This window comes from Anabrus simplex, chromosome 3 (assembly GCF_040414725.1).
Source record: "Anabrus simplex isolate iqAnaSimp1 chromosome 3, ASM4041472v1, whole genome shotgun sequence".
Classification (NCBI taxonomy): Eukaryota; Metazoa; Arthropoda; class Insecta; order Orthoptera; family Tettigoniidae; genus Anabrus; species Anabrus simplex.
The window spans coordinates 266,838,836-266,864,624 of record NC_090267.1 but is presented as its reverse complement, the minus strand read 5'-3'; the positions used below and the strand labels follow the sequence as shown (position 1 = coordinate 266,864,624).

Below are 25,789 nucleotides of genomic sequence, written 5' to 3'. Positions count from 1 at the left end.
TACCTGGACCTGAGGGCTGGTTCGAGGTCCACTCAGCCTACGTGATTAGAATTGAGTGACGGTGAGATAGCGGCCCCGGTCTAGAAAGCCAAGAATAACGGCCGAGAGGATTCGTCGTGCTGACCACACGACACCTCGTAATCTGCAGGCCTTCGGGCTGAGCAGCGGTCGCTTGGTAGGCCAAGGCCCTTCAAGGGCTGTAGTGCCATGGGGTTTGGTTTGGTTTGGTTTCTTGTTCTAATATAATCGTTGAGATTATCTTGAGACCGAACAGTAAGGACCAGTGTAGACTGCATTTCATCTCTCTGAATGTAAACTTTATGATTATTTCAGGTCACACTTGACGGGCAAGGCTTACGTCCAGTAGCAGAATCATGGACGTAGGGAGCATTCAAGAGAAGCTGCTGCAAGCTTTGCTAGATGACAACTTGCCGGAGTTCAAGGGATTGCTGGGCCATCCTGCAGTGAACCCAGCTCACAAGTATGGGAAGCCGCACTACAGCAGCTGTCTGGAAATAGCGTGTCGTCAGCTGGGCAAAGAAGAGTTCATAAGGGCTTTGCTGACCAAAGTGAAGCCCAACATCAACCAAATAGTCCCGGAACCCATCCACTATGCCGCCAGGATTGGCAACGTGGAGGCTCTCGAAGTGTTGCTTAAGGACAAAAGAACTAAAGTTAATGCGGAAGACAGCTCTGGAAGAACAGCGCTTCACGTCTTGGCGATGAACTTCAAGGATAATGAACACAGTGCCAGGTTCGCGCAGTGCGTTGCGATGTTGTTGTCTCGCCCGGATATCGATATCAACAGGCCAAACAAGAAAGGCTTCACTGCCCTACATGAGGCTGTTAATTTCGGGAGTAAAAAGGCGGTGGAGGTGTTCCTTAAGTATGGGGAGACTCGCTTGGACTTGGACTCCTTTCAAGGCCATGGTAGAACAGCTAGAGAAGTTATTTTGCTGAAATATCCAGAACTCAAAGCGAACCTACCGGTGTCCAAGGCCGAAGACATATGCTCGACCAATCCTCACACGCAGCTCCTGATGGCCTTGAAGAAAGGATTCTATGACGTGTTCTGTGCATTGCTCAAACAAGTGGACTCTTACGGAAACCCAGTGTTAGATCCTAACCACTGGTATGATAGTCCTGTCCAAAGTACCTGTCTCGAGATGGCGTGCTATATGCCGGACAGAGAGAAGTTCGTGTTAGCTCTGTTACAGGCGGGGGCCGATGCTAACATGGTGAACCCCATCGATGAGAAGTCTCCGCTCCATGTTGCTGTCAGTGTCGGAAACCACGCAGCTGTCAAACAAATTCTGTTTGCGGAGAACACCAATGTGAACATCAATGTATTAGACAAACTAGGAAAAGCTCCACTGCATTATTCAGTGGAACTGAACGATGTGGATGAGAGTACAGGAAACAATAGGCTGAAATGCTTGGCGTTACTTCTTAATAGGGTAGATCTGAACGTCAATATTCTGGACAAAGACGGGAAAACAGCGATAATACTGGCGCTTGCGTGTAGAAATAAGCAAGCTGTTGATCAGATGATTCGCCACGGAGTTCATACACCAGATTTGGATACTTTTCTCGGATTTGATAGAAAGTCTGCGCGGGAGGACATTATGAACGAGTTTCCAGAACTAAGGAGTTGTCTGCCACCACCTCAAGTGTTTCAGAGTCCAAAACAAAGTTCCGTCGCTATGCTCTTCCAGTACCTGTACAAGAAGCAGGAGAATGAGTTCGCTCATGCCTTGAACACGTTGAAGGACCTTCATCCGCAAGTTCTCAACATGGATGATGGAAACAACACCTTGTTGCAGTTTGCGAGCAGATATGGACTACAGACAGCAGTGGAAGCTTTGTTGTCAAGAGGAGCAGATCCTAATCACATGTGTTCCGAGAATAAGTTTCCACCTGCTGTGTTAGCATCGCATTATCGTCATTTCGACACTCTACATCACTTTCTGTCACTCAAGAATTTTGACATTAACGCAGTGGACATGAAGGGAAACACAGCCTTACACCATGCCGTGAAGAACGTGCACTTAGAATCCGTTATCGCTCTCCTTGGGCACGGTGCAGATCTTCATTTGAGAAATGTTCTGGGGAAGGGCCCTCTCAGTGCAAAGGAACTCGGCACACTCCTTGACCTCTGTATTAAGACTAACAACAAATTCCCCACGGAGGAAAATTATGAAATCATATTTGACTATCGTCTTCTCACAGCACTGACCTCATCAAACGTGGACAAAATATCCAGGAGACGGAAAAATAAATATTTAGGTAAATTTTTGGATAAAAGCAGTGTAACTACCGACCACAGACAGGCTCATGAGTATCCGGAAGCTGAGATGCTGTTTTTGTCCTTTGTCAGTAAATCTAAAGACATAAAAGAGAGTCTAAAACACCCCGTCGCTGCTAGTTTCCTGGAACTGAAATGGAGAAGAGTGGGATTCCTTTCTTATATTAACCTAGCGGTATTTTCAATATTTGTTCTCTTTTTGACAATATATATCACCCCAGATTATGGGGAGAGCTACTACACGAGAAACATTGAGCACGCAGATGAAGATGCAGTATCACGAACAATCAGGATCTGCCTGCTGTCGTGTGTGGTGGCGTTACTAGTGAGAGAACTGTTTCAGTTGACCACTTCGGTTAGGCTGTACGTGACAAATGCGGAGAACGTTATCGATTTGTCCCTTATTTGCCTCACAGGGTACATCACTATATTCCCGACACCGCGACCCAACGCGGCCCGGCAGATTGTCAGTGTGACCACCATAGTACTAGCCTGGGTCGAGCTACTGCTTCTAATCGGACGTCTCCCTGTCTTTGCTAGAAATATCGAAATGTTGAAAATTGTTCTCAAGAACTATGTCTACATGTGCTCCTCATACATTATTCTTCTGATAATATTCACCTTAAGCTTTCACACTCTCTATCAGGACAGCTGCAGAAGTTCCCGTAATGAGACACAAAGCTGCGATGAAACTGATCTAGGTTATTCCTCGAGTCTGCCGATGTCCTTTCTGAAGACTATTACGATGATGACAGGTGAATACGAAACTGAAAAAATGATGTTTAGGGACATGCCAGTCATCGTCTCTATTCTCTTTGTCATGTTTGTGTTACTCATTACTATCGCTCTTCTGAATTTATTAATCGGAATGGCCGTCAATGACACGCACACAATTCAAAAGAATGCAGAACTTCTTTGTCTCCAGTCACGAGTCAGAGTGACCTTAGAAATAGAAGGCATTCTAACTCACTTCCACGAATTACTGGTGTTAACACGAGCTCCCTGTACCTATCTTCACAGGAGTAGTTTATTCCCGCCTCAAGCAGAACACAAGCAGGGGATAATAAGGCCTAACATTGGCCCAAATATAGAGTTATCGACACAATATCGACCGTGTAAATTGAAACGGAAACTGCTGGACGAAGCACTGAGAATACTCAACAGCAAGAGCCAGCTCATAAACTCCGAAAATGATGTTACCGAAAGGCTGGACAATCTGGAATTGTCCACAAGGAAGGTGCTGGAAGTCTTAGATACAATAAACCAACGTCTAAGTGAAGATCTCAGCGACACACGATCACGGTATTCCAATTGAGACCTCTCCCAACATGAGATTGTCACAGAATGTTTTTTCTTCCAAATCAACTTTTTCAACATTACATGGCGTTCTGTCACGTTGGACCCCAGTGCTCTGCAAATCTTCATGTAACTTGAGGATAACCGCTGACCGTTAGTACACATGACATAGGCGTGTACATGCAGGATTCGTTCATGGCATATTCTTGTTGTTGTGGTAACACTACCGAGCCAGTATAAGCTAGATTTGATTCCAGTGATCATGAATGACGGTGACTTTTAATATAACTCCTCCCGCTTCAAAATTACATCCTGTCTACACGTTTCTGTTCCGTTTCACTGGCGGTGGTGATCGTTGCTTTAGGGGCCAAAACAGACGTTCTTATCACAAGAGCAAGGATTCTTAACCCGGGAAAGGATTCATGAAAGGTGAGACATAAGAAGATTCCCTATGGCTTACAAACTTGTTAATATGGATAAGGAAACGATCAGATGTAGTGGAGCAGAACACAGGTGTAGACATGTTTCGGGTCTTCTTTACGTTCTGGTTGGAGGAGGTAACATCAATGCTTCAGATTCTATAATACCATTTTCCTTCATCCTATTACAATGGATTTCGCATGGTGAATATTTCGATTCTTGTATTATCCTCACTTATGGTTAAACACGTATTCCTGAATGTTGCTATTATTGTCAAGAAATGCACTCTTTTGTGAAGTTGCAATCAGAATTAACTTTAATCACGAACATAACGTGAGCATAAATCCTTGCTTTTATGAAATTCAATTAAATCATTCACGTGAAGTACATTCTTGAAGGAACTTGTCATGGAAGTTTGCAACCTTCAAACTTTCATTCTTGAGTACAATATTTTAATTTTTTCATTTGTTATTTCCATAACATAATAAAGTTTTAAAGAAAATACGTAGGAGAAATACTGCACAAGGAGTTGCCTAAATCAACACGTCGCTGGCAAATGATACATTGTGTTTCAATTCTTTCCGAGAAAATTACAATTAAAGATTTTACCAAATGGTCACTGAAAGTAATATAACATAGCATAATGATTATCTTTGTAAATGCCATGTCATATTTAACTCGCATTTCTCTTGTCTAATTGAGAAATAATGTAGGTCAGGTATATTTCAAAGATTACACAATCCGTTAAGGTGAATGTTGTTTATATTTCCATTGTGAAATAAATTAAAGTAATGGATGAGTGTGATCATATTTTTAAATTAGATTTTAACCTTAGAACCATTTATATTATCCATATATACCCTGCTCCCTCATATCAAATCGGATGATCTCGGATAAAATTCGTAACCTTACTTGGGTTGAGCAACTACTGTAATATAAGTGAGCCCTGACGTTTTCAGACAGATTACAACAAGTAGGAAGATTTTATGATTTCCCAGTAATTTGTCCTTTGATCCTTACCGATCATAAAGTCATCATCATGATCATCATCAGAAAATGAATGTTGTTGATCTTATGGCAACCACACTTACTTTCGATTTTCTCTACGTATTTCCAGTGGAAACGTAATGAAACTACTTCGGATAAAACAGAGGACAACTTAGTTTATGGAAACAGATTTCCCTTAGTCAGTAGCGTTGATCCGAGAGCCAAAAGCTCGAGGACGATTAGTACCAGCTGGAAATTGGCATGAATTATCATTTATCAAATCATCCAATTAACAAAATTGGTACTTCCGTAAACTCAGTCACTAAATAGTGGCTTAATGTTTATAAAGTCTGATACAAATGAAGGGAACACTAAACTAGTTTTTGGAATTATTTTCCTATTTGACCAAATTTCAAATTTGAAGGGCACATTGCATACCCAAAAGTCTGATCTCTCTCCTAGTTCATCGGTTTCTCTGCTAGGCCTCTCTTCCAGCAGTAAATGAGATTGAGCTTACAAATCAGCCTGCCAATAAAAGACAATTATTGCATGCAAAAATATTATGCTTTTGCTTACCATTCCAGAAACCAGTTGCCAGATAGTTTAGATAGCTTGCAGGTAGATTGTGTGTTCTTAGAACATTTCAGTTCCTTTCTAATATGTCTTGTTACAAAATAAAATCGACACTTCATATAATGCAACACAAATTAAGGTAAAATGTCCGCAACATCAGCATCCTAATTCTTTCGAACTGATAGTGATACTGTGCAAACTGTCCAAACACTCGTAAAATATATCGCCCCATAGACTATGTTCACAGGGGAGTTTTCGTACCACTGCACTTTCAACTTCCATGAACCCATTATAAACTGCTCTTGAAGGATGGGTGAGATAAGTGCTGCCAATGCTGTATTTATTGCTATAGTTCCTAATAAACGTGAGGGCTCCGGTAAGTATTTCTTCTGTAGGCTTTCCGTGAAGCAGGCTGACACAATTAAGACATTTTGTGACCTTGTATACGTTGCGTACTACATCTCAGACAATAAATCAAACACTCCTTAGCAAGCCTGTGGCTATCGCCGTTAAGTGGGCCTTAATATTGTTCTCCCAGTCCGGTAAGAGGTCATTCATGTCCTCAGTGAAGTCTAGTGCTTGCCTAATTTTATTTTATGTTTTTTCTACTACAGCCTTATTTGTCTCATCTGACTTCTTAGTCAGTGTTCCCATTTGATTGACGAATGATGTCAATGTCAGTTAAAATTTGGGCTCACAATTACTACCCGATGACAGGACAAGTTTTGTAGGGGTATAAATAGAATGTAACATCTGTAAATTCAGAAAATCTATTGTTGAAGGATGGTCGTCACAACTTAATGAGCGTAGTATACCAAAGTGCAGTTCTAGTGGATGTGCCGAGCCAAGCCTGCCTTGGTGATGCACTTCCTTTATTCCTACTTCTCCTTGACTGTCGTTGTCGCCATTAGCGATAACATTACCCGAATGTGACATGAAACTTATAGTTTTTCATTTAAGACGGCGCTCTAGCCATCTGTGTTGATACACAGTCTGTCTCTCGCTCTCCGAGTGTTAAGTTGGTCTGCTCGTGATACCAACAATGGAAAGATCGAAAATGATGAACAAACTGGGATTAAAATGTGCTTCTTGATCTATGAATTGCTACTATCATGGATATACTTGTTCCACTGCCCGGCTCTCTGCTGGGAGTCATTATTTTGATTAACGTAAATATTTCGTGATCCCTGATGTGCTGCTCCCAGGTATTTCATTTTATTTCATTTCACGTGCTATAGTTACAAGAATGGTACTACATTGAAGAAAATGGAAATTGCAACACCCAGAAGGAGTGGTGCTACATTGCTGCAATTAAACATGCAGGACGAGTGTTCGGTTGTGATTCGATGATTACACTTTCAGGTCCCTCTGACCGCAAGTTTGGACAACAATCAATACAGGATGTGCCCACCACGAGCTGCAATACATTGATGAATTCGTCGAGGCGTGGAGTCAATAAAGCCCTGGATCGCTTCCTGAGGAATTGTGGCCCATGCTTGCTGCACTGCACGGGTCAGATGTTTCAGAGTTGTGGGTGGCGGAGGACGGTTGGCCAGTTGTCGACCCATCATGTCCAACACATGCTCAATAGGACTGAGGTTCGGGGATCTGGCGGGCCATTCTAAGGTTATGATGTCGTGAAGAGCTTCTCTGGAGATGCGTGCAGTGTAAACCCGGGCATTGTCCTGCTGAAACATCCCATTAGCAATGTTCGCCATCATAGGGACAACTACTGGATTGAGTACCCTATCAATGTACTGTCGAGCAGTCATAGTGCCCTCAACAAGCACTAATTGTGATTTCACATTAAAGCCAATAGCTCCCCAGACCATAACGCTTGGTGTTGGCCCTGTGTGCCTCTCGACAATAAGATCTGGGCGGCCTCTCTCCCCGGTACGTCGGCGCACACGATTCCGGCGAGCACTGCGGGCAAGACAGAAGTGCGATTCATCACTAAAGACGACCCTATGCCATTCGTCGACCCAGTCGATCTTTCTCGACACCAGGCCAGCCTTACACGTCGCTGTTGTGTGGTGAATGGAACACCTTCTGCAGGGACACGGGCTCGTAAGCCAGCTGCACGTAGGCGATTACCAACTGTTTGTTGTGTAACGTGGGGTGCCACAGCTGCTCGAATTTGCGCTGCTGTTCCATGGGGTTCCATCCGGGCCATCCGAATGATGCGGCGGTCCTCACTCACAGTTGTCTCTCGCGCTGGGTCTGTGCCAGGTGTACGAGTGTGGGTACCTTCATTTGACCACTGCTGCCATATACGTTGTACCGTAGATGCCTGTAGGCCAACACGTGCAGCGACAGTCCTTAGCGATAATCCAGCCTCACACAGCCCAATTATCCGAGCCCTCTCAAACGGTGACAGTTGTTGATAGCATGCTCTTCTCTGTCGTCGAGGCATGTTTGACGGGGAACACTTCACTGCACAGACTGCAATTCAACTACGCTACACCAGAGTCCGTATACTGAAGTTGATTCATCCGCGACCAATCATGTGGGGTGACCTGTAGCAACAATCCAATGGATCTGAAACTTTGATTGTTTACATACCTACATGGCATCGCTCCAAATCTTGAAAGTCAACACAAACGACCAATGCCTTCATGGTGTTGCAATTTCCATTTTCTTAAGTGTATGTGATTGTATTTCCGTAGTCTTTTATCACCCGTCTTTGCAGGCTCTTAATTAATTTTGTGTGTGTTTTACATTTTTCTTTCTTTGCTTGTGTGCACACGCGCGAGAGCGGAGAGTGGTATTTACCTATCTGTTTGTTTGGGCCTGTGCGTTTGTGGGTCTTGAGACCATGTACTTCTGTTTCCTCATCGTTTTGCATCAAGACTGAGCATTGGTATATTGTATGATTTGACGCTGCGGGGTTTAATCCATGTTTGTTCACGTAAGGCAATTTGGATGTCCCGGGGAGCGGGTGGACCAAAGTTATGATTGCTACAATTATATTTGGATCAGCCTTGCCTGTTTTTGCAGCGGTCCAGCATTGTATCTGTGGTGTTCGAACCAAGCTCGTGAGTCCATCATATCCGTCGCCATCCTGCGCGAAAGTATACGTCGCATGTTTTGACACGCCGGCCTGGTCTGGGTCGATTTTATATTGGGTCTCTGTCCTTGTTCATACGTGTGCGTAGGTGTCTGTGCTGTCTGCCTGTGTACGGTTTACAGTACTCTCCGTATCTCGTGATCTCAATTTTAATTTACCTTTCTTCTGCTTTTCTGTTTTCGTTTTAGTTGGCCAGATTGGGCCATAGGTGGTGTGCTATTTTACACTTCTAGGCCGTTATCTGCTCCATTGTCGGCGCTTAGTTTTTGTTTTTGTAACCGTGGCAACATCCTCTAATTCTTTGCTTCTGTTTCTTTGGGAGGCTGTGCTTTTGCATTGTTGTTGTGACGCGCTAGCATCGAATGGACGCTCGTTTAGAGCACGGGTATGCTAACTGTTGGTGCGTCCGCATTTGTACGATTGCATTATCCCTTTGGTGGTTCTATTTTCTGGTTCCTTCGATAACGTGTTCCACGTCGCATTACTTTTCTGAAACGAGTTTGTATTTTTATGCGGTCATACGGAAGTGAATAATGCGATCGTGTGTACTGTCGCCGTGTAACACAAAATCTACTATGTCATTGAATGGGATCCTACTTGGTGTACTATTTTCCTGCAGTTATGTAAGTAATTCTTAATGTAGCTTCCCATTTTTGTTTTCACTTTAATATTATGCGTGTTGGTAATAAATCCTATTTTCTTTTGATCCATTCTTTTATTCATGGGGTTACGGGTTCTTGCCTTTCTGTCCTTTCGCTCCCCTTATGTCTACGCACGGGTCCAGCTCCGAACTGTTTTAGTTCGTTCCAGTCTATCCACGGCAATTTATGAAGAGAGCTAAGTGAGGTAGGTATCTGCGAGTACTTGTCGTGTATTGTGTTGTGTTATGGTAGCAGGGTGGGGGTGGGTGGGGAGGGGTAGTAGATGGATCTTTACTAAATTTTGCTGCGATCACATATCGGAATCCATTATTCCATAAATACTCGGATACCTGTATGGTGTTCTCACTTGTTACACTTAGAGATTCAAGAGTTCTTTCTGAAGCAAAAGTATTGTTCTTCCCACTGAGGTAATCTATCCATTTTATTAAGATTTGATGCCCTATTGAATACATATGAAGTGCCTCTGCTGGTGTAGAAGGATTTAATACATCTCTTAGGACATTTAATGGCCTGGTGAACGTTTCTGTTGGTTCACTGTATTCAAATCCCTCTGAGTCTCACGTTCATGCGCTGAAATGAAGTGGGGTCTACATGTGCAGACGTTAGCTTGTGGCAAACTTTCAATCCTGCATTTTTATTGCAGTTATCCATTTCAAAAACCTGTCGATAGAATTTGAAGTCCACAACTTCATTATTTTAATAGACTTGCCTTTTGTCGTGGAAGTTATTTCTGATGCACTTACTGTCAGGGTTGCAGAGGTAACAGAAATATGTTTTAGGCCCACTCGTGAATTGACAAATTAAAGTCGGTATATAGAGTCGGGGAATAAGAAACTACAGTCTAAGTTATAAACAATTTTATTCGCCCTGTATGAAATTGTAGTTTAGGGGAAGGCGCCTCAAATTTATTTTTTAAATACCTATGTTATTGGCCTTATCGAAAAGTACTACATAACAAAAGTTATAGAGAATATAATTTCCGACCATTTATGTTTTATTCGGTTTTACCGTACCGAATATGATAAGAGTGGTATTTCAGAGTGGGAAGAAAACTAAATGTGAAGGCCTACAATATTGAAAGCGCACAACATTGTTCAACAATAACATTACATTGACCATTGTTTTTGGTGATATTCTTTTTCACATATGATGCCGCTGAACTACGGTGGATGGGATTACTGCTGCGTACCGAGTATAACAGCCTGACTGAATATTGGCGGAAAATAGCTGGGGAGTTACAAAACTTCCTTCTTTAGCATGTCATTCGTCTGGTTCATACATTTTCTGATACCGTACTGACCGGTACGTAACTCATTGCTTCATCATAGTATTCCAGCTATTCGATCCCTACTCTAACGCGCTGTTTTGAATGCTATTTGCTTTACGTCGCACCGACAAAGGTAGGTCTTATGGCGACGATGGGATAGGAAAGGCCTAGGAGTTGGAAGGAAGCGGCCGTGGCCTTAATTAAGGTACAGCCCCAGCATTTGCCTGGTGTGAAAATGGGAAACAACGGAAAACCATCTTCAGGGCTGCCGACAGTGGGACTCGAACCCACGATCTCCCGGATGCAAGCTCACAGCCGCCGCGCCTCTACGCGCACGGCCAACTCGCCCGGTAGGGGAGGAAGTCTGTAGGAAGCTGCATAATCTCATTTGTGCAGTGTGGGAAAGCGAAAACATACCAGAGAATTGGAACCTAGTGGTCATTTGCCCCATCCATAAAAAGAACGACAATACGGTATGTAGCAATTACCATGGGATCTCCCTTCTCAATGTGGCATACAAGACCTTCTCGAAAGCGCTATCAAGGAGATTAGAAACATATGCAGAGAAAGAACTGAGTGAATACCACTGTGGATTTCGGCGGAACAGGTCAACAATCGATCACATCCTGATATTACGACTAATTCTGGAGAAGTGCCACGAATATAACGTCAGCGTACATCAACTCTACGTTGATTATAAAGAGGCCTATGACAGTGTCCATAGACCCAAGCTACGAATGGTGTTGGAGGAAATGCAGGTTCCAAGAAAGATCATCAGTCTTGTGGAAATTACATTGAGGAATACTAGAGCTAAAGTGAAAATCCAGGGGAGGCTGACCAGGGAGTTCCCAGTGCGAGGAGGGAGCTGCTTTGTCGACGACCCTCTTCAATCTTTGCTGGAGCATGTCATTAGGAAAATAGCACTGAACCCTCGGGGTACCATCTACGACAGGTCGCTTCAGTATATGGCATTTGCGGACGATGTTGTCCTTCTTGGTAGGAACACAAGAGAGTTGACGGAGGTACTACGGTGCATGTGTGAAAGTTCGAGGCACCTGGGGCTGAGAATTAATAATGAAAAGACAAAGTATATGGTGAATACGAGGGAGAAGGAACGGTGCCAAGGGGTGAGAGACCTGGAATGGGAAGAAGGACAGTATGAGAGAGTAGCAGAATTCAAGTACCTGGGTGTCATGGTAACGGAAAACAACGTAGTCAGTGCAGAGATCCAAGCACGCATTGCAGCAGGCAGTAGATGCTTCTATGCATTTCACAAACTTTTGAAGTCCTCCAGTCTGTCTAGAAGGCTTAAGCTCACTGTGTACCGCACCATAATACGGCCAGTAGTTCTTTATGGATGTGAAGCCTGGACGCTTACGGAAAGTGATAAGAACAGGTTCTTTGTATGGGAAAGAACAGTGCTGTGGAAGATCTATGGGGCTGTATGTGAAAAGAGCGAATGGCGCATCCGAACAAATCAAAAGGTGTACCAGCTCTATGCTACAGTAGACCTGGTTGCAGAAGCGAAGAAGAGACGCCTGAGTTACTTGGGGCACGTGGTGAGAAGGGAGGAGGAGACGGTTCCAAAGAAGGCCCTCGAGCAATACCCTGAAGGCAGAAGGAGGCAAGGAAGACCTAGGAAGAGATGGTGGGATGACGTCAGAGAGAATGTGCAGGCGTTGAGAATCCGGAACTGGAGAAGGTGTGCAGCAGACAGAGATGTTTGGGCGACAGCTGTAGGAGAGGCCAGGGTCCTGTATGGACTGTAGCGCCAGGAGAGTGAGTGAGAGTGAGTAAATTATACGAAACTAATTCCATAGCTCTGCCTCTCCATCTTTTTAACCAAGGCTTCCATTCTTTTGTCATAGAGATCATACAAAGCAAGTTTGAATAGAAAGAAATGCTTTGGAAACTCATAAGGCGCCATCTGTAATAACCGGGATGAAGTAGATGTCAATTCGGAAAACAGTTACCATATTCAAATAACAGACATATGATATCGATATCAGGGAATATAATAACAAGACCATTTGAGGAATAAAATTTTAAGACCACTAGGTGTGGCACAGCACCTATAATACTAGTTTCCAAAAAATAACTCCTCGAAAAATGTATTATTTGTGTATAATGAGCTATATATGCTATAATATGCAAAAGCTAAACTTTACCCGCCCTTCATCCCTCCCCATATTAAAAATAATCTAGATTACTTCTTCAGTCTCTTTTTCAATACCCTCTATTCCAAACCAAACCAAACCAAACCAAACCCCATGGCACTACAGCCCTTGAAGGGCATTGGCCTACCAAGCGACCGCTGCTCAGCCCGAAGGCCTGCAGATTACGAGGTGTCGTGTGGTCAGCATGACGAATCCTCTCGGTCGTTATTCTTGGCTTTCTAGACCGGGGCCGCTATCTCACCGTCAGATAGCTCCTCAATTCTAATCATGTAGGCTGAGTGGACCTCGAACCAGCCCTCAGGTCCAGGTAAAAATCCCTGACCAGGCCGGGAATCGAACTCGAGGCCTCCGGGTGAGAGGCAGGCACGCTACCCCTACACCACGGGGCCGACTCAATACCCTCTATTAGTTCACTAATCTCTTCTCTTGTTAGCACCACTATCACGCCCGGCGTTCTCCCCTTATTCCGCTCCTTTATTTTGGATTTATGCTTAACCACATCCCCCTCCCCATGCTATTCCCTTTTCTATTTCAAGCTACATCTCTAAGAGTGCCACAATATCAAAACGTTCTACTACTTTAATCTTTGTATTATTTAATTTGCCTAACAGTCCCTCAATACTGACAAACCCTATTTGCAAATTTTGCTATAACTTATCCTCCCCTTCCACATATCCTCCCTTATTTTTTGCTTCTCGTTACCATAACCCTCTCACCTTCTGACTCCATTACTTCTCTTCTTAACATATTTTGTCGCTCTTCCCTCGTTTTCCTCCATACCTTTATTCCTTTTACCCCACAATACTTTTAGACTCATACTTATCCCTTTGTACATAATTTTCCTTTAGATTCACCCCTCGCACCTCCACCTTTGTTATTCACTTGTCCACTGCATTCTCCACTTGAAGTTTCTTGAGACTCTCCCTCAACCATCCCTTCTCGGCTCCACGTTTCCATTTTCGCACTGCACTGTCCACTTCCCCCTGGGTTGAGCTCCTCTCTTACCTCAGCTAGTTCCACTACTCGCGCTGCATCATTCCTTTCATCTTACCTTGTCGTCAAGTCCCCCTTCAACTTGGAATTATCGTCCATTGCTTGCAGTTTTGACACTGGCCATACTCGAACCCATCTTCCATTTGAAACCACTTCCCGTTACCTCCTTATTGGGCCTTAAACCCTTGGTGTCTGGTCCCCCCTAGATGCCTGTTCAAAGTTTTCATTTTCTCACTCCCTTTTTGGCCCATATCTCTCTTTACACATTTTTTGCTGTTGTAAATTGCTCGCGTTTCTCACTACTATGTCGGCCATTAACGACGATAGTAACTTCACTCTGATTGGTCTGCGCCCTTTCGCCTTACCCACTCTTTCCGCATCATCTAAGTCCACTTCACTGAAATTTATTTTCATCTTGTTCTGGATGACCTCAACCACTTTGTAAATTACATCCACTTTGTTTTCTTTCATTTCTTCCTGAACACCATATATAAATATGCATTCCTTCATTTTTCCTGGTTGCTGACTTCTGCATCTTTCTTCAGTTTCAGCACCTCCTCTTCTAGGTTTTTTACTTTCTCTCTTAGCAACCCTATTTCTTTCTCGTTGCTACCCGCTTTGGTCATAGTTTCTTTTGCTCTTCTTTGTAACCATTGCCTCATATTCCCTAACTCTTTCGATTGGCCTATCATCATTTCTCTGATCTGGTCCCATGAGCAAGTTTCTTTTATTACCTCCTTCACTATCTCCTTAATCGCTTCAAAGTTTTCCCAGCTCAATTTTCCACTGGTATTCGTGCCAGGGTTTAATTCCATCCCTCCCCTCTATGACCAGAAGCACAGCTATCGTCGCTGCCACCAAAACCACCTTTCCCATCTTTCCCAGATCTTCATTCCTCTCCAAACATTTCGTTGAATTCTTTCTCATCCTCCACTGCTACCTCCCAATCGCGGCCCGATACTGTTCGACTCCCGCCATACTTCACGGCACGCACAACACAGCACGTCCTCACTCTCGGCTTACTCAAGCTAGACTGCGAGAACGTGCAAGATTCCGTAACTCTGACGTCAAAATGTTTTCCCGGTAGAATTGCGTTGTGTCAGCTCCTTGGTTGTTGCTTGGTGACACATGTTGATTTCTCTTGTGAAGTGAATCTTTGTTGCAACGAAAGAAAAATGAACTTTTCCGTGTGAAACGTAATGCCTATTGGGAAGCGAGACCGTGCACTACTATGAAGTTGTTTTATCAGAATGGCAGGAATAACAACGGTGCATTGCGGGAATATCACCGACAGAAAGAGCAGAAAAGAGATCCCATAAGGAGAAAATGATTAAGAAATTGGAGGAAGCAGGTGAATTAAGTGTCGCACCAGGGAGAGAACGGCGGTCCATCCCTATGGATGTTGTTGATGAAGTTACTGTAGCTGTAGCAGACAGTGCAGCACATTCTCCCAATTATTTAACCGGTGCTCGAGCTGTGTCACACGAATTGTCGCTACCCCAGTCAACAGTTCATAAGATTTTGCGGCGAATTTTACACTGGTATCTATAAAAATTTCATACTGTTCACAACAGCAAATTGACCTCAATAATGTTGTGAGATGGACAGTAGGAAATGGTATGATGATAAACAGGGTTGAAAGTCAGGTTGTGAGTTTCACAAATAGGAAAAGTCTTCTCAGTTTTAATTACTGCGTTGATGGAGTGAAAATTCCGTATGGGGATCATTGTAAGTACCTAGGTGTTAATATAAGGACAGATCTCCATTGTGGTAATCACATGAATAGGATTGTAAATAAAGGGAACAGATCTCTGCACATGGTTATGAGCGTGTTTAGGGGTTGTAGTAAGGATGTACAGGAGAGGGCATATACATTTGTGGTATGACCCCAACTAGAGTGTAGTTCCAGTGTATGGGGCCCTCACTAGGATCACTTGATTCAAGAACTGGAAAAAATCCAAAGAAAAGCAGCTCGATGTGTTCTGGGTAATTTCCGACAAAAGAGTAGCGTTACAAAAGTGTAGCAAAGTTAGGACTGGGAAGACTTGGGAGAAAGGAGGCGAGCTGCTCGACTAAGTAGTATGTTCCGAGCTGTCAGTGGAGAGATGGCGTAGAATGACATTAGTAGACGAATAAGTTTGAGTGGCGTTTATAAAAGTAGGAAAGATCACAATATGAAGATAAAGCTGGAATTGAAGAGGACAGATTGGGGCAAATATTCGTTTACAGGAAGGGGAGTTAGGGATTAGAATAACTTAACAAGGGAGAGGATCAATAAATGTTCAGTTTCTTTGCAATCATTAAAGAAAGGGCTAGGAAAACAACAGATAGGGAATTCTCCACCTAGGCGACTGCCTTAAATCCAGATTAGTAGTGATTGACTGAAGTGAAATCCAAATATGTTGCACAACGCTGTGACTTTGCCCTGTGGCTTTGGCGCTCGTGGAAGTGGACAACATGTATCCGGGGAATTTTCTGTGGACTGACGAAGCGCCTTTTACTCTGGAGGGTGCAGTGAATGAACAGAACTGTCGCATATAGGGTTCGACTTCTCCAAACGCTGTGCAGGAACAACCATTACATTCAGCTTACGTCACTGTTTGGTGTTATTTTAAAATCTCCTTCATTCTCGACCCGTTTTTCTTTGAGAAGATGACCCCTCGTGGGCCTGTTAGTTCTACAATGACATCTGAACTTTATCCTTGTGTAACACGTGATTCCAGATTTGCAGGAACACAACTGTGACCACAGCGTTATTTTCATGCAAGATGGGGCAACACCACATATCGCTCGTCAGGTGAAAGAATTGTTTCGAGAAACCTTCAGTAACGACCTCAATTATCTCTAGGCATTTTCCAGATGCGTGGCCTTCGAGATCCCCCGACCTAAATCCATGGGACTTCTGATTGTGGGGATATTTGAAAGATCATGTCTATCAGGGACATGTCCGATCTGTTTCTGATCTAAAAGCTATCATATGACGAGATGTCGCTCTGATTTCACCCGATATGCTATGGGCAACTGTCGACCATGCCGTGTTATAGATGCAGCATGTTGCTGCGTCCGGAGGTCATATAGAACAGTGTTTGTAGCCATAAATGCTAATAAACCTCCCAGAACCACCGTTATCATGTATTAGATCTTGCCTAGTTTTCTCTGTGTCTCTTACCATTGCTTAAAGCGCCATATTTTTGCCTTGTAACAAAACTTGTAATGAATAATTTTGCACCATAATTCGCGACCGCATCGCTTAGTTAGCATATCTACGAAATGCCAGACTCCTACGAATATTACAGCCCGTGCTGTACCGCGCTGAATGCCATAACTTTAATTGTGGAAACCCGGTATGACTGCTTTATTTGTTTTTATATTGTGTGTACAAAAAACGTTAACAGCCATTTTATATCCACTAGGCTTTGTTCTTTTCCCAATAGAAACCTCGTTTATTTATTTACTAGCTGATGTACCCATGCTTCACTACGGGATTCTCAGAAAGACTGTCTTCGTGGTTTTTCTACCTGAAGTCGTCAGAAGGAATGTAGTGATTAAAAGCAATGTTATATAAAATACTCGATCAAATTAATAAACCGGACATTTTCTCACTTTTAACGAACAGTACTACGGTGCCGATCTAACAGTCCAAAGTTCCAGTGCTGCAATGACCAGACCGCAGACAGCCGTGAACACTCCTCCATCATTATTCCGTTAAATACGAACACTGCTCATTTCAATCAGTGCCTCAGAGTAGGAAATGAATAGCTCGAACGCTATGATGAACCAATTTGTTACGTATCAGTAGTATCAGAAATTTATCTAACTCCCCAGCTACTTCCCGCCAATTTTCAGGCAGGCTGTTATGCTCGGTACGACCGGGTGAGTTGGCTGTGCGCTTAGGGTCGCATAGCCGTGAGCTTGGATCCGGGAGGTAGTGGTTTCGAACTCCAATGTCGACAGCCCTGGAGATGGTTTTCCGTGGTCTCCAGTTTTACACAGGAAAATGCTGGGACTGTAACGTAATTAACGTAGGGGCTGCTTCCTTCCCACTCTTAGCCCTTTCGTATCCCATCGTCGCCATGAGTCCCGTCTGTGTCGGCGCGACGTAGAGCAAATTTTAAAAAACCGCGGTATACAGTAGTAATCCCATCTATCGGAGATGAATGGCAACAGAGACACAAAGCAAATCACAACAAACAATGGTCAGTGTAATGTTATTGTTGATCAATGTTATGAGCTTTCTGTATTGTAGGCCTTCACATTCAGTTTTCGTTCGACTCTGTAATAGAAGGCTGTCTTATAAAATTAATTATAGCGTAGACTGTAGTTCCTCATTCCCCGACTTTACACACCGATTTTCATTAAATTCTGTTTACCCATTTTCTCGTGACGGCGCTGATATGATCTTAGCAACAAAAATCCATATTCAATATCTCCGTACCGAGCTTGATAGCTGCAGTCGGTTAAGTGCGGCCAGTATCCAGTAACTGGGAGATAGTGGCTTCGAGTCCCACTGTCGACAGCCCTGAAGATGGTCTTCCGTGGTTTCCCATTTTCACACCAGACAAATACCGGGGCTGCGCCTTAATTAAGGCCACGGCTGCTTCCTTCCACTTCCTAGGCCTTTCCTATTCCATCGTCGCCATAAGACACATCTGTGTCGGTGCGACGTAAAGCAAATAGCAAAAAAAAAATCTCCGTTATCATAGCCGGTAGGTCAAAATGTAAAAGACATAAATGATCGGAAATAATACTATGTAACTTTATTTATATAGTAATTGTCAATAAGGCCACTAATAACAGAATTATTCGAGAATTAAATGTTGGGCCTTCCCCTAAACTACCATTTCGCTCAACGTGAATAAAGTTATTTATGGCCTAGATTGTAGCGACTTATTCCCCGACTTTGCATACCGATTTTATTTACGATGGGACCACTAATAACATAAATATTTGCGAATAAATGTTTAGGCCTTCCCCTAAACTACAATTTCTTTCAGAGTGAATAAGATTATTTGTAGTTTATATTGTAGTGGCTTATTTCAGAAATTTACATACCGGTTTTCATTAAGATAGGACCACTAATAACGTAAATATTTGAGAATTAAATTTTAGGCCTTCCCCATAACTACCATTTCTCTTAGCGTGAAAAAGATTATTTATGGCCTAGAGTGTAGCGACTTATTCCCGGACTTTACATACCGATTTTCATTAAATGCTCTTCAGCCATTTTCTCGTGATGAGTGTACAGACAGACAGACAGACAGACAGACAGACAGACAGACAGACAGACAGACAGACAGACAGACAGACAGACAGACAGACAGACAGACAGACATAACGAAAAGTTAAAATATTCATTTCCTTGTTACTATGGACATGACTGATACAGAAATACCATCCTTTTTAAATTTTGGGCAATGTACAGACAAAACTCTTATTTATTTATTTATTTATTTATTTATTTATTTATTTATTTATTTATTTATTTATTTATTTATTTATTTATTTATTTATTTCCACTTTCACCAACTGGAGACTGCCCCTGAGGGAAAAGTATACAAAAAGACAATATGAATATTAAAAGTAATTGTGAGTTGCTTAGCACATTTGACATACTGTATTTTGTTGCATTAGGATTTGGACGGTATATTTCAAGGCAGTTACTGCAATTTCTTTTATTAATGCCTGATTGAGGTTAAACGATTTGCAGAACAGGACGAAAAAGAGAGAGGAAGGGTTCTTCTAGTGCCAACCATCAAGGTAACTAAAGAAACAAGTGAGCGCGATGCGGGAAGAGACCCCTGTGGCCAACCATTACTCCTATGACTTCGATAGCATCCAACTGGTATTCTTGTTTATAGAACGGGGTGGTAGGTTCATATGTTGTTTTCTTTTCCTCAAGCACCTCATTGGGTTGTGTTTCGGATGTCTCGAATCTTATCGTCGGATCTATTATGAAGCCTTTGCGGTGGACTTTGAAGGCTATCATGTCAATGCGACGGATGCTGCCTGTAATAGAGAGACCGCGAACCTCCTCGAAGACTGTAAATCCTCGGTCCCTCAACGCTTAAGCAATGGCAGATCGTATTTTATAGTGTAGTTTTCGTATTTTTCGTAGAGCTTCTCCATGCGAGCAGTAACCGAGGACGTGAGCAAGAATTTGTACCTCGTTGTGGCAGCGCCGACAACGGTTAGTGTCCATGGTACTGCCTGGAATAGCTCGTACAGCCGCTACATTGACTGTCATTTTCAAGGTTCGATCCTGGCTCAGTCCGGTGGTATTTTAAGGCGCTCAAATACGCCAGACTCGAGTCGGTAGACATACAGGCATGTTAAAGAACTCCTCCGGTACTAAATTCCCTCACCGCGGCGTCTCCGAAAACCGTAAAAGTAGTTAGTGGGACGTAAAGCCATTATTATTATTATTATTATTATTATTATTATTATTATTATTATTATTATTATTATTATTATTATTATTATTATTATTATTATTATGGGTGAATATGTCACTTAGGACCACGCGGAATCTTTGAGCTTTCCTCCTTGGCCAATAGTCCTTCATTTTCATCGATTGTTGTAATTTCTGTTCCTCTGACCAAGTACCGGTACGTCGTGTGAACAATTTTTCTAATTACGTTATTATCCTGCGAATTTGGCGATCCAAATTCAGTGAGGTCTTTCTCTACTTGCTTATAATATTTTGATCTCGTTCGTTCGATTTGCAAAAATTTATGTCTTTCATAAGTAAGTCTATTGTCATTAATTCTTTCCAAATGGCTTATAAATTAAATTCGTCGCAGTCTCATTGTATCAAAAAGTTTAGGAAAATATGAAACGGCGTATCGTTTTTAGTGCCGGGAGTGTCCGAGGACAAGTTCGACTCGCCAGATGCAGGTCTTTTGATTTTACGACCGTAGGCGACCCACGCGTCGTGCTGAGGATGAAATGATGATGAAGATGATACATACATCCAGCCCCATGCCAGCGGGATTAACCAATTATGGTTAAAATTCCGGGAATCGAACCCGGGACCCCTGTGACCAAAGGCCAGCACGCTAACCATTTAGCCATGGAGCCGGACAGTAAGTTTAGATACTTTTAAATATATTTCCGAGTTGGGTTTCGGGTAATGTATTCCATTTTTAATTCTTGGCCCCAAGATTGTTCTTATGATTATTCTCTCTTTAATCTCTCCTTTAAATTTTTATGATGTAAAATGAGCGTTTCTGAAGAATAAAGAGCATCAGGTTTGATCACTATTACATAATGACGAATTTTACTGCTCCAGGACAAGCTTTATTGTTATAAACATTCTTTGTGTGTTGGAAAACAATTTCCATTTTCTGAATTATTAAAGCTGTGATATATTGTCAGTATTCGATTTTATTATTATTATTATTATTATTATTATTATTATTATTATTATTATTATTATTATTATTATTATTATTATTATTATTATTATCGTCAGTATTTCATTTGTATATTTTGTCATTAATATTTGTAAGCTGGGAGGTCTCCACATATGTAGGTATGAGTAATTTGTTTTGAACAACGAGTGGGAAAACATTGCTATATTGGACTCTGGTAATTTGTATGATTCATGCGGACATCCCAGTCTGATGAGATGATCTTGTTGTTGTACTAGGAAAGTTCCATCTCATGTGAAACACCCGAGAGTTTGTTTATGTCTTGGGACCAAGAAGAAGTTCAGCGAGTGGTCTTCACAAGAGGATCACTCATGATTGGCTGGCAAGGATCAATCTCGGCGAATCGTGTGAGAACTGAGGTCTTTATATACGGCAACATCACAGCGGAAGGGAACCACAACTGAGACACCGTACGAGAAGGAACAACTGACACACTGTACGAGAAGGAAATAGTGCGGACAGACTGTACGGGAAGGAAGTAGTGCTGATAGGCGGTGCTGGAGTGACGCTGCTGCAATATACTGGACTGGACTTCAAACGTTCGTGGAACGTAGGCTTGTTATGTTCGTGCAAAGTGGCTGATCGACAAATTGTGGAGTGCTTACGCATTAAGTATTGTAGCACTCGTGGCGGCCTGGCATTATATGTTGGTGAAAGCTATCTCAGACTTTCCATAATTTATGTTCAGGATCGACAAGCGTGGGTTGCTCAAATATGTATATTTTTACAAGTGTTTAAGTCTGTGAACACAGTTTACGAGGTACAATATCTGTGTGATATTATAACTGCCGATTATGAGAATCGGCAAGTCGTATTGATATACAGACAGTGAAGGGTTCTTATATACATATATGTACATTGTTCAACGAACTAACTACAAATTGTCGCTTAGTTCTCGCTTTCGTTTTCCCACTGTTTTCATTGTTGTTGTTGTAAATATGGAGTCTTCCAGCAATCTTTTGTTTGTGTATTATAAGTGTTATTTGGTGTGTAGATGAGGTGCTCATGCACGGATTTTATTAAGAATATAGTTAGATATTTTAGAATCAGTGGAGTTATTGATGAACCTAGGTGCAGTTCCTACCTATTTAGTCGTTTTCAGAAGGTTAGGTAAGGCCTGAAGCAGATGTACCAGTACGCAGCATTATGTACACGCCATGGGATGTAAAGAATTATCATGCTCTATCTAAATTCGAGGGATCCATTCTGGTGAACTCTGGTGCCCATATTACGGACATTTCGATTAATTATTGTTATTAATTATGTTTAATAATTTAATTTATTTCAAGTATTTTATTAAGTTTTGAATAATGTTATTTAATTATATATTTTTATTCATGTTATTTTATCAGTATTCATCAAAATGTTACAAAGCTACTGATTTATTTTTATTGCCATTTTCAGTACGAACTGAAATTCCTTTACTCTTGCAATTGTATTGTATTCATATCAATGGTAAGTTCAGATGGAGCAGTTTTGATATTTGTCATAAATTTAGTTTTTATATCAATCAATCAATCAATCAATCAATCAATCAATCAATCAATCAATCAATACTGATCTGCATTTAGGGCAGTGGCAGTTTCAAAAAATTGGTAATTATTGAACATCTCCCTTGGTAAGCTATTCCAATCCCTAACTCCCCTTCCTTGAATGAATATTTGCCCCAATTTGTCCTCTTTGCTGCTTGCTCTTCCAGTATAGGAAACTGTTTCTGTGAATCAGCGATGTCTTTGGCAATTAGTGCCATATTGCATCCGTTCACCCGCTGAGTCCCAGCCTAGCATTAATCTCAGGGGTGTCGGTTCATATTTTAAGTAATCTAATGAAAATCTCAGCATAAGTATATAGAGGCATCAGTGAACACAGGGATGAACGGGGCATACAAAATTAAAGTGGGGGATTGCTCACTTGTAAACATGAATTTAAGGACTCCATGATAGGACTAGGAAGTGATACTTAAAATTTTATGGGCATAATATCTAAGTACAATAAAATGCCATAGGGAGCAGTTTATTGCGCTATCCGGCGCCCTGAATTTAGATACAATGTATCACAACATTAATTTGACAACAAATCAAATTATAACATTTCTTGCTTCACCGCAAGTGGTGATAATACACTTATAATGTCCCTCCTGTAAAAAAACACAAATTTCGGATATAATTCACCATCTGATCCAGCGTTCGTATGATGAGGTAGTTCACAAAGACGACCCTTCTCCTCGAGAGCCCGAGAATAAATCGCATTTATTGTCGGCATCCCGGTCCGATTTAGATAGAGAACCTCCGACAAATATACACATTTCCAGATGTCGGCATATCGGGTTCAGTAAAGCTACTATGATTAGGGAGCGCGTATTTCACGGGCGGACCCTGTAATTGATCCAGCTGATGCCATGCCAACTTGAACTCTTCACTACAAATATTGACTCATGATGTTATTATTGCCAGGATCGACCGCCTGGTCTGAGAAGTTCAATGCTTCACTTACATAACAAGAAGTGTAACGGGAAATACCGGACGACATTCTCCTCTCATCCCTCAGGCAAAAATAAACAAGCCGGGTTTTACAGTAACTTGACGCACGGTAAATCTTCTTGTTACGGGTCGACATATGATTATTATCTTTGTTCAAAGTCTTAAGCTTAGGGATGTCGTCGTTAATAATTTATTATAATTAGAATTATTATTTATCCATGATATCACCATTTGCGTCAGTTTAGCGTAATCAAACTAAAAACATTCGCGTAATTTATTATTTTATTATTATTATTATTATTATTATTATTATTATTATTATTATTATTATTATTATTTACTGTTGTTGAAACTGCCATATTATTATTACTGGACGCACTATTAAAATATTATCACTATAATTATCATGATCTTATTATCATGTTATTATTATTATTATTATTATTATTATTATTATTATTATTATTATTGTTGTTGTGGCATTACTATTATTTGGGTTATGATTTGGTCACGTCCGCAGACGTCTCAATATACCGGTCGCGTTTACAGACATTCAACATCCAAAGATTGTTATTATTGAGATAATTACTATTATAATAACTTTTAATCAGTACGATTTATCACCGTCATAACGTTAGTATTATTATTTTATTGGGTTTTAATCATTAGTTCTATTTCTCCTTAACATATTTATCATTCCCCTTCATTTAACACGGTCCAAATTTAGATCTGTAACAATTCTTATTACGATTATAATGATTATCATCACTCGTCATTCTTAATCATCACACCATAGATCATTTATGTGGAATCTGAACCTCTTTAGTCTTTGGGGTCCGTAGTATTTCAAATGACTACGTGCGCAGTCCCTCTATTTCGTACGTATACCACGGGTTCGAATCCTGCCCTTTACGTAATTCAGTCTTACTCTGTTTACATTGCCCGTATTCGTACACTCATATTGTCTGTGTTTATCATTATTTTCATACATTTCTTCGTATCACAACATCTTTTAATACAGCTTCATTATACAGTAAGTATCCCCATACGGAATTCATCTCTCTTCATCTCTCAACATAATTTTATTCAATTAATCACAGAGTTTTCAACTGAATTATATTTCATCGGCGACATAGTACGATATATATATATATGCTGACTGCATGATTTTTACAACGTCTCTCTTCACATGCGATGATCACATGTGACCATAAGGCTGTAATAATGGATGTAGGACTGGTACCAAAAAGGCTTAATAAGAGGGTCACACAAGACAAGAAATTATACAGAAAAACTAAATTTGATGAATTTGGGACTTACCTTAAATCACAATTCAGTTGTTGGATAAGTGAAGGGAGTAATGTGGATACACTTTGGGCTAAATTTAAAGGAATCATTTGGGAAGGAGAGAAGAGATTTGTACCTGTTAAGAAGGGTAAAATGACCTCAGACCCTGTTTATTATACAAGGGAAATAAGAAAATTAAAAAGAAAATGTAGAATAGTAAACAGGAAAATCAAAGAGGGTAGGGAGAATAGAGAAACTAGAAAACAGCTAATGAGGGAACTGAATAGAGTGAAAAAGGAAGCAAAAGAGAATTATATGAATGGCATTCTTCAAGAGGGTAATGACCACAAAGGGAAATGGAAAAAGCTGTATTCATATATTAGGAATCAAAAAGGAAAAGGAATCCAAATTCCTACAATGGTGGGAGAAGGGGGTGAACACTATTTAACAGATACTGAGAAGGCAAACCTCTTCAGTAGGGAATTCAGAGATTCAGTAGAAGATTGTCAGGACTTGGAAACCATAACAGAAGATAGAGAGGGAGAGACACATAGGGAAACAAGAAGCTTCTCATTCACAAATGAAGATATTTTCAGAGAAATCCAACTGCTTCAGCAAGGAAAAGCAACAGGAAGTGATCAAATTACAGGGGAGGTGTTAAAAACAATGGGGTGGTATATAGTGCCTTATTTAAAATTTCTCTTTGACTATGTCATAAATAATAGTGTAATACCAAAGGAATGGAAGGAATCTATAATAATACCAATTTATAAAGGAAAGGGTGATAAAAGGAAACCAGAGAACTACAGACCAATCAGCCTGACCAGTATAGTTTGTAAAATACT

At 41.3% G+C, this 25,789-nt stretch overlaps 1 protein-coding gene across 1 annotated transcript; it reads left to right on the top strand.

The window, feature by feature from the left end:
- The first annotated feature begins 374 nt into the window (after positions 1–374).
- LOC136866768 (transient receptor potential cation channel protein painless-like) lies at positions 375–4,811 on the top strand. The gene has a single exon (XM_067143875.2). It carries the CDS (start codon positions 375–377, stop codon positions 3,618–3,620), a length of 3,246 nt encoding a protein of 1,081 aa, XP_066999976.2. The 3' UTR covers positions 3,621–4,811.
- Positions 4,812–25,789: the final 20,978 nt, after the last annotated feature.